At 43.3% G+C, this 14388-nt stretch overlaps 1 protein-coding gene across 4 annotated transcripts in view; it reads right to left on the minus strand.

The window, feature by feature from the left end:
- LOC122543325 (tensin-2-like) overlaps window positions 1-14388 on the minus strand; it is a 272952-nt gene that overhangs the window by 193587 nt on the left and 64977 nt on the right. Inside the window, exon 1 of one of the 4 annotated variants that reach the window (XM_043681855.1) lies at window positions 993-1334. The exons of the other annotated variants lie outside the window; for them this stretch is intronic. Coding sequence (XP_043537790.1) covers window positions 993-1037 — 45 coding nt within the window. The 5' untranslated portion in view covers window positions 1038-1334. Of the gene's footprint in view, window positions 1-992; window positions 1335-14388 lie in introns of those variants that run through there. 4 annotated transcript variants of the gene reach the window in all.

A 14388-nucleotide genomic window follows, 5' to 3' on the forward strand; every position in this document is an offset into this window, starting at 1 on the left:
CAGAATTCAAACAGTGTGGAAGCAGGCCATTCAGCCCATCGAGTCCACACCGACCTTCTGAAGAGCATCCCACTCAGACCCAGTCCCCCACCCTATCCCAGTAACCCTGCATTTCTCATGGCTACTCCACCCAGCCTAAACATTATAGGCAAATTAATGTGGTCAACTAACCCTCCACATCTTTGGACTGTCTTAATAACTCCTTCTGTGGCTCAGTGCTAAGCTGTGAAGTGCTTTGGGAGGGATATTTTATGACCTGAAAGGCACTATATGAATGTGAGTTTTTGTTGCATAATCTCGAACAAGGACGCTCGTTCTAGCAGTTCCACGGTCAGTGTTTTTGCACCAAAGTAAAAATTCACCTGGGAACCAGTGCCTTGTTAGGATCCCGACTGAGAGCCACACATACACAATTCAGTTTAAACTCCTGCTTGTTTGATAAGTCATCTGCCAATAGTATGCGCACACAAAGCCCCCACCCCTCCTGTAGTTTAATCATTCATCACTGGCAGACCTGAGAGCTACCGCTACCCTTTCTCAACCAGCTTATGTCACTGACATCTCCAATTGGGGCACAAGGAGCAAAAAAAAATCACTGACAGCTCAAGTGCAGAAAGCCGATCAGAGAAGGGGGCTTCAGTTCGGAAATAATACAGCTATTGTTAGCGGGAAGGGTTCGGAAACCTGCTATCCCGTTAACAGTCAGTGAAAAGAAAAACCTCCGATTTCTCTACTCCAAGTCAGCTGCTCTGCAGAACACAAGGCAAATAAATAACTGCTGTAGCCCTGCAGCCTGGACAGGATACATCTCACCGCCAGTGCCCATCGCTTCACTAACCAGCTGACCTGTGAAAAGTTCTCCACCGATCTGCAACACACACTCCCAGCTCCAAATCACAGAAGCATGACCATTTCCACTAGCCCCACGCCTGCAGCTTTTATGATTCTGGATTTTAAAAAAACTCCACTAAGAAACGGCACGCAACAGTTACCTGCGACACAACTTTTCTCCCTCTGGCCTTCTCGAGAGTCGACATTTTACGACCAGGGTCGCCGGCTTCGTTTTTTTTTTGCTTCCTCCGCCCTCCCAGGAAAAAGAAAAGTGAAAACACTGAGGCTCTTTCTGTGGACCAGCACAGAGTGCGTTTGTGAGACTGCTCTGCCACTGATGCACTGCGCGCTCTCGCCCTCTCTCTCTCTCTCTTCCCTTCAGTCCTTAAGCCTTGCCAAAAAAAAACCCTCTGTCCACAGAACCATTACTCTAGCACTCCGTGAAGCCAATGAAAAGCTGTACCTACCTCATACCCTCAAATCTACTTTTACAACAACAACAGAAAACAGACCGGGATAATCATTGATTCGTGCTCTCAGGCACAATCGTTATTTTGTTTGCAGGGTTCAACTCATAAATACTCAGAGCAGCAGCATCTGGGTTTTGTGTTGTATGCAAACGTTTATATTAATTGTGAGATTAAATCTCCCATATGAGAATGGTATAGTTAAGCTCAGGGGAAGTGGGGTTTTATCTGCGTGATTCCACAGTGCCATTCGTGAAGTTCATGCCATGCATTTCGATAGCGTCTTTCCCATCCTCAGTGTCCCAAAATGTTTTACAGTCAATTTTTTGAAGTGTCATCCCCTTTTGTAGGAAATGCAGCCGCCCCAATTTGTGTACAGCAAGCTCCCACGAATAGCAAAGTGGTAATGACCAGATAATCTATTCGTTGTGATGTCAATCGAGGGATAAGAACACCAGAGAGAATTCACAGAATGGTTATGGTGCAGTAAAAGTTCATTCTACAAGGCACAAGTCAGGAGTGTGATGGAACACACCCCGCTTGCCTGGATGGGTGCAGCTCCAACAACACTCAAGAAGCTTGACACTACCCACAATAAAGCAGCCCACTTGAGTGGATTCACATTCACAAACATCCACTTCCTCCACGATTGATGCTCAGTAGCAGTGGTATGTAGTTTCTATAAGATGCACTGCAAAACATTCACTTGAGCACCTTCCAAACCTGCAACCACTCCATCCAGAAGGACAAGGGCGGCAGATACATGGGAACACCACCCTGTAAGTTCCCATCCTGACTTGGAAATATATCACTGTTCCTTCAGTATTGGTAGGTCAAAATCCTGGAAGGCCCTCCCCAATTGCATTGTGGGTAAACCAATAGCAAATGGACTGCAGCGGTTCAAGATAGCAGTTCACTGCCACCTTCTCAAGGGCAACTAAGAATGGGCAATAAATGCTGGCCCATCCAGTGACATGTGCATGCCATGAGTAGATAAAAAAATTTAAATTCCATCCATTATGCCTGCAGTGTCTCACTGAGAATTTTAATTTTGTGCCAATCTCCCGTTTTTTATCTATAACCTCTGCACATTGTTTCTATTTAAAACAGAATCCAATGTCCTCTTGAATGCCTCAACTGAACCTGTCTCCACCACATTTCCAGGCAATGTATTCCTTATCCTCACTACACATGACGTGAAAAAAGTTTCTTTTCTCACCTCATATTTGCTTCTTTTGCAAAACATTATAAAACTGAGTTCTCAATCTGAGTGAGGACAGTTTCTCCTTTTCTGCTCTGTCTAGACTTGTCATGATTTTGAAATCTGTATCAAATCTCCTCTTAACGTTCTCCTCCCCAAGGAGACCAGTTCCAACTTCTTCAATTGATCCTCATAACTGAAGTGTTACGTCCTTGGAACCAGTCTCATAAACCTCTTCTGCACTGTCTCCAATGCATTCACATCTTTCCCATAGTGTGAGAGCCTCCAGCTGAGGACTAACCAATGTCTTCTGAACTCTATTTATGAAACCTAGGATACTGTATGACCTGTATTAACAGGTCAATTACTTGTTCTGCCACCTTTAATAGCTTATGTACAAATACAGTACACCCAGGTCTCTCTGCTGCTGCACACCCTTTAGAGCAATATCTTTTATTTTATACTGTCTCTGTGTTCTTTGGAACAAAATGTATCACCTCATGCTTTCTGCATTGAACTTCATCTGTCACCTGCTCAGCTCACCAATCCTTTGAAGTCCTACACCATCCTCCTCACAGATTACAGTTTATTTCTTCTGGATAATTCCATGAGATTTTCTATGTCCACTTGAGAGGGCAGACAAGCCATCGGTTTAACTCTTCACAGAAAATTTGGCACTCTGATTAGTGCAGCCCACCCTCAGTATTGCACTAGAATGTTAGCCTTGATTTTTGTGTGCAAGTCCTGGATCAGGACTCAATTCTACAACCTTCTGACTCAATGGCAAGTGTGCTGTCCACCCAGGCATGGCTGGTAACTGATATATAACAGAGTAGAGTGTTTACAAGAACTACATGGTGGTTCAGTGATTAGCAGTGCTGCTGCATAGCACTAGGGACCTGGATTCGATTCCACTCTTGGGTGACTGTCTGTGTGGAATATGTACATTCTCCCCGTGTCTGTGGGGGTTTCCTCCAGGTGCTCTAGTTTCCTCTCACAGTCCAAAGATGTGCTGGCTAGGTAGATTAGCCATGGACAGTGCAGGGATAGGATAATGGGGTGGGTTTGAATGGGATGCCCTTCAGAAGATCAGTGTGGATCTGAAAGGCCAAATGGCCTGCTTCCACACTGTGGGGATTCTCTGAGTTTTGCCTCATCCCAGAACAGTCCTGAGGGATTGAGTCCATGTTGAAAAAGTCCTCTTTGACTTTCAGGAGTATCAACATCACAGAAACTTCTACCACCAAACATCTTGTGGATCAGCACTGACCAGAAGCTCATCTGGATATGCCATAGCAATATTGCAACTGAAAGGGGAAGGCTGCAATGAGCAACTCACCTTCTGAAGCATCAAAGTCTGTCCACTATCCACATGAAACAAGTCAGGAGTGTGATGGAATACTCTCCACTCCTTTCAATGGGCACAACTCCAACAATACTTAGGTAGCTCCACACCTTCCAGAACAGTGTTGCTTTTTCAATCAGACTACAAATTACTGAGCTCAATATTCACTCCATCCTACACTGGAGCTCCTTGCCTGCTGTGTGTTTGATCTACAGGATGCGCTGTTGCAATTTTTCAAAATTCAAAACTTGCCAGCAACGCTAAATAAGTTCAACGGCATCTGGCACAAAAAAAGTCCTCTTTGTTAGCACCACAACCACCACTTTCAACATTCACTCTGTCCACTCGTGTTGTATTATGGCAGCAGTATGTAACGTCAACAAGATACAAGGCAGTAGTTCACCAAGGCTCCTGAGAAAAGACCTTCCAAACCCATGACCTCTACCAGCTAGAAGGACAAGGGCAGCAGATACATGGGAACACCACCACCTTCAAGTTCCCTGCCAAGCCACTCACCATCCTGACTTGGAAATATATCGCTGCTCCTTCACTGTCACTGGGTCAAAGTCCTAGAACCCTTTGCTAACAGCATAGTGGGTAAACCTCCACCTGAGGACTGCAGCAATTCAAGAGGCGACTTCATCATCTTCTCCAGGGAAGATGGAATGGAAAATAAATGGGGGCCTGGCTAATGACACTCACATCCCATGAATGAATAAACAAAGTCTTCCTCTGCCCACAGAGCTTGGTGTCATCAGCAAATTCAATACAAATTCAGCCAGCTTGTTCTGAACTATTTTAAATATTATAAATAGTAAGTGTCATTTTGGGAAATAATATTTAAGTTTGTTTATATTTTGAACATGAATTACAGCTAAGACAGTTACCAAGGTGCAAAGGTAACGTGTTACAACAATTCAAATTTCCTGAAACAATTCATTTGCAATCAATGCTAGGGTAGTAGGACAGATACCCATATAGGATAAATAGGCAAAGTCTTTTCCCTGGGGTGGGGAAGTCCAGAGCTAGAGGGCATAGGTTTAGGGTGAGACGGGAAAGATATAAAAGAGACCTAAGGGGCACTTTTTTCACGCAGAGGGTGGTACATGTATGGAATGAGCTGCCAGAGGAAGTGGTGGAGGCTAGTACAACATTTAAAAGGCATCTGGATGGGTGTATGAATAGGAAGGGTTTGGAGGGATACGGGCCGGGTACTGGCAGGTGGGACTAGATTGGGTTGGGATATCTGGTCCGCATGGACGAGTTGAACTGAAGGGTCTGTTTCCGTGCTGTACATCTCTATGACTCTATGACTCTATTTCATAGAATCCCGGCAGTGTAGAAAGAGGCCATTCAGCCCACATTGGCCCTCCAAAGAGCATCCCAACTCCTCACACAATAACCCTGCAGTTACCATTGCTAGTCCACCTAGCCCACACACTATGGGCAATTTAGCACAGCCAATCCACTGAACCTTTGGACTGTGGGAGGAAACCAAGGAGAATATGCAAACTCCACACAGTCACCTGAGGTTGGAATAAAACCCAGGTCCCCAGTGCTGTGAGGCAACAGTGCTAACCACTGTGCCACCTCCTATTGAGTGTTCCAGCAACTAGGAGCACAGTTCTGACCCCAACATTACAAAAAGAGTATATAGACGTGGGAGAAGGTTAAAAACAAGATTCACAAGAATAATCCCAGAACTGAAAGGTTATACTTATCAGGAAAGACTGAAAAGATAGCGGCTCTTTTCCCTAGAGAATAAAGGCTGAGGGGCTTGACCTGATATTTAAAAAAACTCAAAGATTACAAGACGGTTTTGATAGGATTGACATGCAAATTTTGGGGGGGACAATCAGAAAATGAGATGAGAGTCCAGAGACAGTATGTTCCTGTGAAGGGCAAGGCTCGTAGGTTTGGGAATGCTGGATGACTAGAGAAATTGAGGTTTTGGTCAGGAATAAGAAGGAAGCGTATGTCAGATTAGATTAGATTACAGTGTGGAAACAGGCCCTTCGGCCCAACAAGTCCACACCGACCCACAACCCACCCATACATTTACCCCTTACCTAACACTACGGGCAATTTAGTATGGCCAATTCACCTGACCTGCACATCTTTGGACTGTGGGAGGAAACCGGAGCACCCGGAGGAAACCCACACAGAAACTGGGAGAACGTGCAAACTCCACACAGTCAGTCGCCTGAGGCGGGAAGTGAATCCAGGTCTCTGGCGCTGTGAGGCAGCAGTGCTAACCACTGTGCCACCGTGCCGTCAGGTACAGACAACAGAGATCGAGTGATTCCTGAGAAGAGTATAAGAGCAGTAGGAGTATACTTTAAGAGGGAAATCAGGAGGGCAAAAAGGGGACATGACATAGCTTTGACAAATAGGGTTAAGGAGAATCCAAAGGAATTCTACAAATACATTAAGGACAAAAGGGTAACTAGGGAGAGAATAGAGCCCCTTAAAGATCAGCAAGGCCGCCTATATGTGGAACTGCAGGAGATTGGGGAGATACTAAATGAGTATTCTGCATCAGTGTTTACTGTGGAGAAGGATATGGAAGATATAGGACATGGGGAAATAAATAGCGACATCTTGAAAAATGTCCATATTACAGAGGGTGGTGGTGCTGGACGGCTTAAAAAGTATAAAGGCAGATAAATCCCTGGGAAAGGATCAGGTGCACCTTAGAATTCTGTGGGAAGCTAGGGAAGAGTTTGCTGGGTTCCTTGCTGAGATATTTGGATCATCGATAGCCATAGGTGAGGTGCTGGAAGACTGGAGTTAGCTAATGTGGTGCCACTGTTTAAGAAAGGTGGTAAGTAAAAGCCAAGGAGGTTGGAGGGAATCCTCAAGGACAGGATTTACATGTATTTGGAAAGGCAAGGAATGATTAGGGATACTCAGCATGACTTTGTGCATGGGAAATCGTGTCTCATGAACGTGATTGAATTTTTTGAAGAAGTAACAAAGAGGATTGATGAGGGCAGAGCAATGGATGTGATGTACTGAATAGCTGCCAGCTACCAGCTCTCTTTAGTTGCCACCTCAGATGCCCTGGAGAAGGTAGTAACAAGCTACTCCTTGAACTGCAGTCATCTGTGTGGTGTAGGTACACCCACAGTGCTGTGAGGAAGGGAATTCCTGGATATTGGCTCTGTGAGTGAAGGAACAGGAAATAGCTCTAAGTCAGATTGGAGGCACAATCAACTGGAGGCAACTTTGGCCACTGATGGACAACTCTTAGCAGTTGTTTTGGCACTCACACTGGCAGGAGCCTGGCACCAGCTCAACCTCTGGGCAGCCATGATGGAGAAAAGCAAAAACCATTCTTGATAAATTGTTTCCCTCATTGAATCTAAATGAACAGTGGGCTAGGCCTATCCCAGCCACTTAAGGCAAAAGAACAATGAGAAAACGTTGGGAGTTCCTGGGTTGCTGAGTTCCTGTAAAGTGATTCAATTCTGACAGGTTCCTGTTGTGTGTCAGGAGTTAATAAATACCACAGTTTACACAAACTCCTGTCAGAGGCAGCAGCTGCCAGTACACCGAGTGAATCCAGGGATGTGTGTTTATAGATCTTGAAATATTTTTAGCAGAACATTACATAACGTCATTCAAACATTCTGCATTTTAGAGAGCCAGGATTCTTTGCAGTTTCCCTCTTGGTCTACCTGGGTTCTCCCTTAAAGCTGTTCACTCTACAAAGCTTGTGTGGCACTTCAAGATGTAGCTCATCATTATCTTAAAATGCTCAGAGGTGAAATGCAAAGACAGCTAGTTTTGTCAAATCTTTCTAAGCTTGTGTACAAATATAGCAGTCAGCTCACAGAACAGAGTGCTTTTCATTTCATATTTGACCATTATATTCAGATACTGAGGAGGGAAAGTCCAAAACAGACACTGAATCTGAGAAAGGAAAATATGACCCTTCATGATTTGTCACCTGACATTCTCCAGTTTCATTTGATCGGATACTGTTCTTTATTTCAAACGTGAGTAGTCAAAGACTGTTTGAATTTTATTAACTCCTCTCTTCTTTTCAACTTATGTATCATCATATTTAACTCAGTCCACTCAGCCCATTGAACCTGCTCTGCCACTCAATAACATTAGGGCTGATCTTGTACCTCAGCTTTGCCTTCTTGTATTAGCCTCATCATCTTTGATAACCATCTGTCGACCTCCATTTTGAAAGCATAAACTGTGTCGTAGAGGAATGCCGTCACAGACTTCTCAATTCAAGTCCCACTCCAAGGCTTGTTTGCAAAAATCCAGCTGCAGTGCCGGACTGAGGGAATGTTGTAACTGTCGGAGGTAGATGAGACATTAAACCAAGCCCCAGTCTGCCTCTTTTGGTGCACGGAGAAGATTCCACGGTAATATTTTAAAGATGAGCCTGGCAGTTCTTCCTAGTGCCCTGCCAAATATTTATCCCTCATTCGACACCATGAAGAAAAGATTATCTGGTCCATATCACATTGTTTTTGGGGGAGCTTACTGTGTGTAAATTGGCTGCCATGTTTCTCACATTTTAACATTGATGACATTTCAAAAGTACTTCAATGGTGTGAAGCACCTCAAAAATATCTGGTGGTCATGAAAGGCTCTATAGAAATGCATTTATGTCTTTATGTATTAAACGACTGAACCCTTTGAAGTAGACAGATCCAAAGGTTCACAAATGCCTGCATGAAGAAATATTTCCATATTACAGTTTGAAGTAATCAACCCCTTTTCCTGAGATTGTGACCTCTCACTCCCTCCCCCTGACCCTTGTTCCATATACCCCAGCCAGGTGAAGCAGCTCCCATTATCTTACATGTGTGGTTCATTTCATTGAGATGCCTAAGTGAAGGCCCATGCAACAAGCTTGAAAAACGCAGAGGAGACAATGAGGTAAATTGAGAAGCAATCATTTGGTGAGAACGAGCTCATAGATTCGAGCGAGAAGAGAAACCAGGGAAGAGGAAGATCAAGGATGGGAAAAGATTCCAAAATCCCAATGTAGTGGAAGATGAGGCAGAGATAACAGTTGATACATGAAAGCTTTGTAACTTCACAGCACTAATGTTTGTTTTAATTAATGTTAGTTTGTGAAGTGTGGCCAAAACTCTCTTGCATTGTTCTTAGATGTGGGCTTTATTTTATTTATGCCTCATTATCAGCCGCATGAGGAAAGAGAACATATTACGGTAAATTGTTTTCCATATTTTCTTCCTTTTAAGGTTCCTCTCTGCATTTTATTCTCTAAATAAACAAACTTGGATGTTTGAACAAGATTAAAAATGATGGGAATGTTGGAAAAGGTTGAGAGCTGTGGGTTAGGTCACTGTCCTTTCACCCCTGAGGCCTGCATTTAAATCAATACCAGGCTGACGGGGTCAAAATGCATCACTTGGCTGTTGGCTATAAGGGTCCTACGATACACAAACGTGGACAGTCTCCATCTAACAACAGGTGTGAGTTTACAGCACAAATAATCATTCAGTAAGGAGGAAGACTGCTGTGAGAGACGGATTGCTTGATAGGGGAGCACACCTTTCAGCATAAGTGGAGCAAAAGTGTGTCCTATTGATTCAGGTTAAAAGCAGTGTGAGCCCCAAAGTAATGTATACCTGATTAGATTAGATTAGATTACTTTACAGTGTGGAAACAGGCCCTTCGGCCCAACAAGTCCACACCGACCCGCCGAAGCGTAACCCACCCATACCCCTACATTTACCCCTTACCTAGCACTACGGGCAATTTAGCATGGCCAATTCACCTGACCTGCACATCTTTGGACTGTGGGAGGAAACCGGAGCACCCGGAGGAAACCCACGCAGACACGGGGAGAAGGTGCAAACTCCACACAGTCAGTCGCCTGAGGCGGGAATTGAACCCGGGTCTCTGGTGCTGCGAGGCAGCAGTGCTAACCACTGTGCCACCGTGCCGCCCACGGGCACATGGAGTACATGATGCCAACACTGAGTGTCTACCCACAATGCTGAACACTGCCCCCTCTTTCTCCTGAGAACACATTTCACCAAAAATAACAATAAAAAAAAACATTTACTTGTTCTTGGGGTGAGAATAGGATTTATTATCCATCTTGAGTTGCCCCAAGGAGTTGAATAGTGGCACAGAGAGGGGCCAAGGTAGAACTCTGAACTTTGACCTCTCGGTCACTGTGGCCACAAGATGACTCTACCCAAACTGAAAATGGAGAAGAACATTTAAGGATGTGTTGTTACCGCACTTCACTGTTTCAGATAAGTTAGTTTTGAGGAAACTGGCAAACTGTGCCCAACAGGCCAACCATGAAAACATGTGACACCATGTGATAGAGTTGGTACCTCAGACAAAGTCCCAATTAAAAGTCTCACATTGCTATTGATGAAATGAAGCAAACAAGCTGCCCATTCAAACAAACCAGCCCCTCCCAAAAAGAAAGTAACAGACATTTAACGACTATTCCGGTTTCTAGTGTTGGCTGCTGTGACTGTTACCTGAACATCACTTTTAAAAGCAGAAGTCTGCTGAGCACCGGTTTCTGGTTGGCATCAGTCCAAAGGGAGCATTTTCTGCCCGTGGCAATTTTCACTCTGATGTGCATCCTTGGAAGCGCTGACAAATGTGGGAGACAGTGGTTCACTGCTGCCGACATTGCCAAGATTATCCGAGTGCTGCATTTCATGATTGGAGCACTTTCCGGGCTGTTTCAGCTGCCTCAAAGTTCAAATGAACACCGTTCTCCAATCAAAGATGCTCTGCCTCCCATACAACTGAGCAACATAGTGTATGAATTTCAGTGTTAGTCTGATGCCGGTAATGTGGGCTGTACGAATTGGCTGATTGAATCAATCAGCGTGTTGCTGTGGTTGGTAACAATAGGCAGAGAATAGACGGTGCTCAAACAGCCCACTGTAGTAGAAGCCAAAACATCTACTGTTTAGATATGATTCTGTCACTGAGGGGCACTTACTGACCAGTACCAAGTGCGCTAATAGCTACACAAATAACCAACTGAAGATAAATCAGTCAAGCTTGTAATGCTGCTCATTTAATTTTGGTAGAAATGATATATATTCATACGCAGGAACCCATTGTCTACAAAGTAAGGAATATGTTCAAGCTTTGTGCCATCTTTTAAATACTCAGACGTTTGGGGAACCTATAGTTCTCTGTTGCTTTCTCTATGGCAGTGCCTCGTCCAATTAACCAACATCTTACTCTCCTGTGTATAAATTTCTGTTATCGTTTGAAATGTGGCATCCTTGCAGTTGTCCTGATGAGTGCAAGAGAAAAACTTAAGAAATATAGTCTCTTTTCAGCCATAAAAAATATTGTACAGTTTTTTGTTAACATTACAATGTATTCTTGACATTTAAAAACAGGGAGCCAGGCTATTCTGATGGTGGCCATTGACTTTTACTGACTTGTTCACCTGCTCCTTTTAAGCTGAGGTTCAGTAATCTCACTTGCACGAGGCATGGTTTTGCATTTTGTTTTCTCCATTGAACTGCAACTACCCACCCTGTTCATCTACCAACATCCTCCTCTAAACTTTCACAATCCCCGGCATAATCTACCACCACAGCAATTTGGTTCTAATAATAAATTCCAAAATTGTTTCCAATTTTGGTTTCTAATTCTAGCCCTTTGGTGAATCTGATAAATAAGAGGAGTTCCAACAGAGACCCTTGTGGGACACCACTCAAAGCATCTTTCCAGTTCAATATACTATTTCTATGCCAACCCTTTCCTTTTTAGCCTCCAACCAGTGTGACCATATACCCTTTAATTCCTGGTAGCTGAGTAAATGGCAAGGACTTGAGAAAATAAACGCATACACTCTTCCAATTCCATAATCTTTGAGTCCTCCATTTTCTTTTATTCTTTCCCTTTGCTCCTCTCATTGTATCATTTTGTTTCCCTCTCCCAATTTTCAGTCTTGGCTCTTATTGCCCAAGGGATTATCCAGTTAGAAGTTAGGAGAGAATAAATGGCTTCAAGTTTCTTCAGTAGCACCTTCCAAACCCGAGACTACCATCTGGAAGGATAACAACAACGGATGCATGAAGACACCACCATGTAAGTCACTCACCATCCTAACTTAGAAATATATCACTGCTCCTGCATTGCAGCAGTTCAAGATGGTAGCTCACCACCACCTTCTCAGGAGCAAATAGGAATAGGCCACAAATGCTAGTCTAGCCAGCAACTCTCACATATGATGAAAGGATTTTTTTAAAAAGCCAGACGTAGAAATCACAGCAAAATTGCAACCTCATGATCTATTGAATCTGCATTGCTCTCTGACCCCTACACTCCAACAGCTGTGTGTGTATTCCAGTTCCTGTAATGCAGCAGTGATGCTTGCAGGTTTGCAAGTTTAATATCAGTTTGATTTAATTCTGTCCATTGTTTCCCTGTTGAACATGCTTGTTTGTTTTTCTTACAACATGATTGTTACTTGTTTACATGTTGTCAAATTCATTGCAGTGTATATATGGATTTTTCAATGTAAATCACATTGTAATTCAACCTTGACACTGCAACCAAGTTTCTGAAATAAATACTATCACTAATATGTACTTAAACAGCCCACTTAAGCAATCAGGCCTCACATAATGTGGTGTACTGGTTCCCACCCCCAGGTTGATTAAAATCTTACAGACTTTTCTTTAGCCATATTTCAGTCACTTTTTGTCTTTTCACAGGTAACTTTGTGGGTCATTTTCTCACACCTCATTTGTTTGTTCCAGGCTTGGCAACTCTCCCATTTTGCCCATTCAGACTCATTTTTGCAGAACATGACTGCACTTCTAAAAGTGGACTTGTTGGGCCGAAGGGCCTGTTTCGATACTGTAGGGAATCTAATCTAATCTAAATGTTGATCTGCCTCCCTGACAGTTCAAAAATAGTATCTCAAAGGAGCCAACAGTCCCATTGCAGCATTGAATACTCCAGGAGTTACATTTTGACCAAGCCCATTGAGCATGTACTGCGCATTTCATGGCTTTTGAGAACATGATACAGAACACAAAGGTCAAGAATATAAACCGTAAATTCAAACAAAATCACTGTTCACATTTGTGCAGCAGGAAGAACAGCTTCAGCACAAATTAGCCAAGCTGAGTTAAGGGATCGGAGATGTTGATTTTTTTTTTGCCTGAACTGTCTGCCACCCAGTTCTGCTTTAGCTGCATGTTAAAAGAGAGCAATGCAAAGTGAACACAAAACAGTTCAGGACATTGAATGTCTTTGACAGAAACAGCCATTGCTGCCTCCTGACAAACCCCAGCGAACTAGTTATGTTGTTATCGAGAAAAAGCACTATGGTCATTGTCTAATTCACCCACCTGCACAAAAGCAAGATGATCCTGAGCAGCTGGCCGCAATTGCTTTGGTATCTTAGGTGATTGTTCTGCTACAATTAAGCCTCAAATTCTTCCTCTTCTGATTGAAACATTTAATCCTGCACATGTGTGAGACTAAAAAGAGCTTTTCCACCGACCTAGACAATCCAAATTGAATGATAGCCGTCGGTTCCTTGGAAACTCAGCTCACTGAGTGTAATTAATGTGAGCTAACGCTCAACATATTTGCCACATGCACAGACTGGGCACGATGCCAGGCTGAACCTAAAACAGGCAACTGTTCAGGGGTACTTTAAGCTGTTTGTACCACAGTAATGCATTCTCCCTCCATCACACAGCGAGCACCTGTCAGACAGGAAAGCTAACAGCCAAACGTTTACTCTGTAACATTTATTCCTTGTACAGATAATTGCAAGAGTCTAAGCTCAAACGATTCATGTACCCATGTTCCCATTCTCTCTTTCTGCCCCCACATTTCCTACCAATCTCACTCACCATTTGCCAAAACGTAAGCACAGGTGTAAACAGGCAAGGGAAACTCATGCCTTTTTAAGCTTGAAAGTTTCAGGCTATCTATCCAGCATTTAGGCACAGTAGCCTTTTCTGGTGCACTATATCTGAAATCAGTAGAACTGACAAAAGGCTGAGCAGAAATTTAGACACAAATTGCATTCAGCACAAACAGAGTTTCCACCATCTTTCATGCTGGGCTAGAACTCACCATGTCAGGAGCCTGCCCTGCCCATGAAAATACCCCCCCCCCACCCTGACTGAATTAATTACCACGGCATGGTTCTGCCAATTGCGTTTATTTGCGCACCATTGTGAATGTTCCAAAATTAATTTAGTTCTTTTAGTCGCAAGCACACTAATTGTAGACATTTTAAAAGCTGTTAAATTGAACATTTTTGTAATTCACTGAGCAATTGACTATTTCTCCCACAGAGATTGGCTCTGTAAATATTTTTAAAAGTCACTTTTAAAGATTAAAAAGTGAGTCACAGGTGATGAATTATTAAAAGTTATTTTGTGGCTAACCCATTTTCAGCTATCATACAATAAACTACAATGTGTTAAAGACAAAAGCCTCTCCTTGTTAGACGACCAAGTGGTTTTCCTCGAGCACACTAGACCAAACAGATTCTGTAGACCCTACCTGGTTACCATTTTTAA

Source organism: Chiloscyllium plagiosum, chromosome 43, assembly GCF_004010195.1.
Source record: "Chiloscyllium plagiosum isolate BGI_BamShark_2017 chromosome 43, ASM401019v2, whole genome shotgun sequence".
NCBI lineage: Eukaryota > Metazoa > Chordata > Chondrichthyes > Orectolobiformes > Hemiscylliidae > Chiloscyllium > Chiloscyllium plagiosum.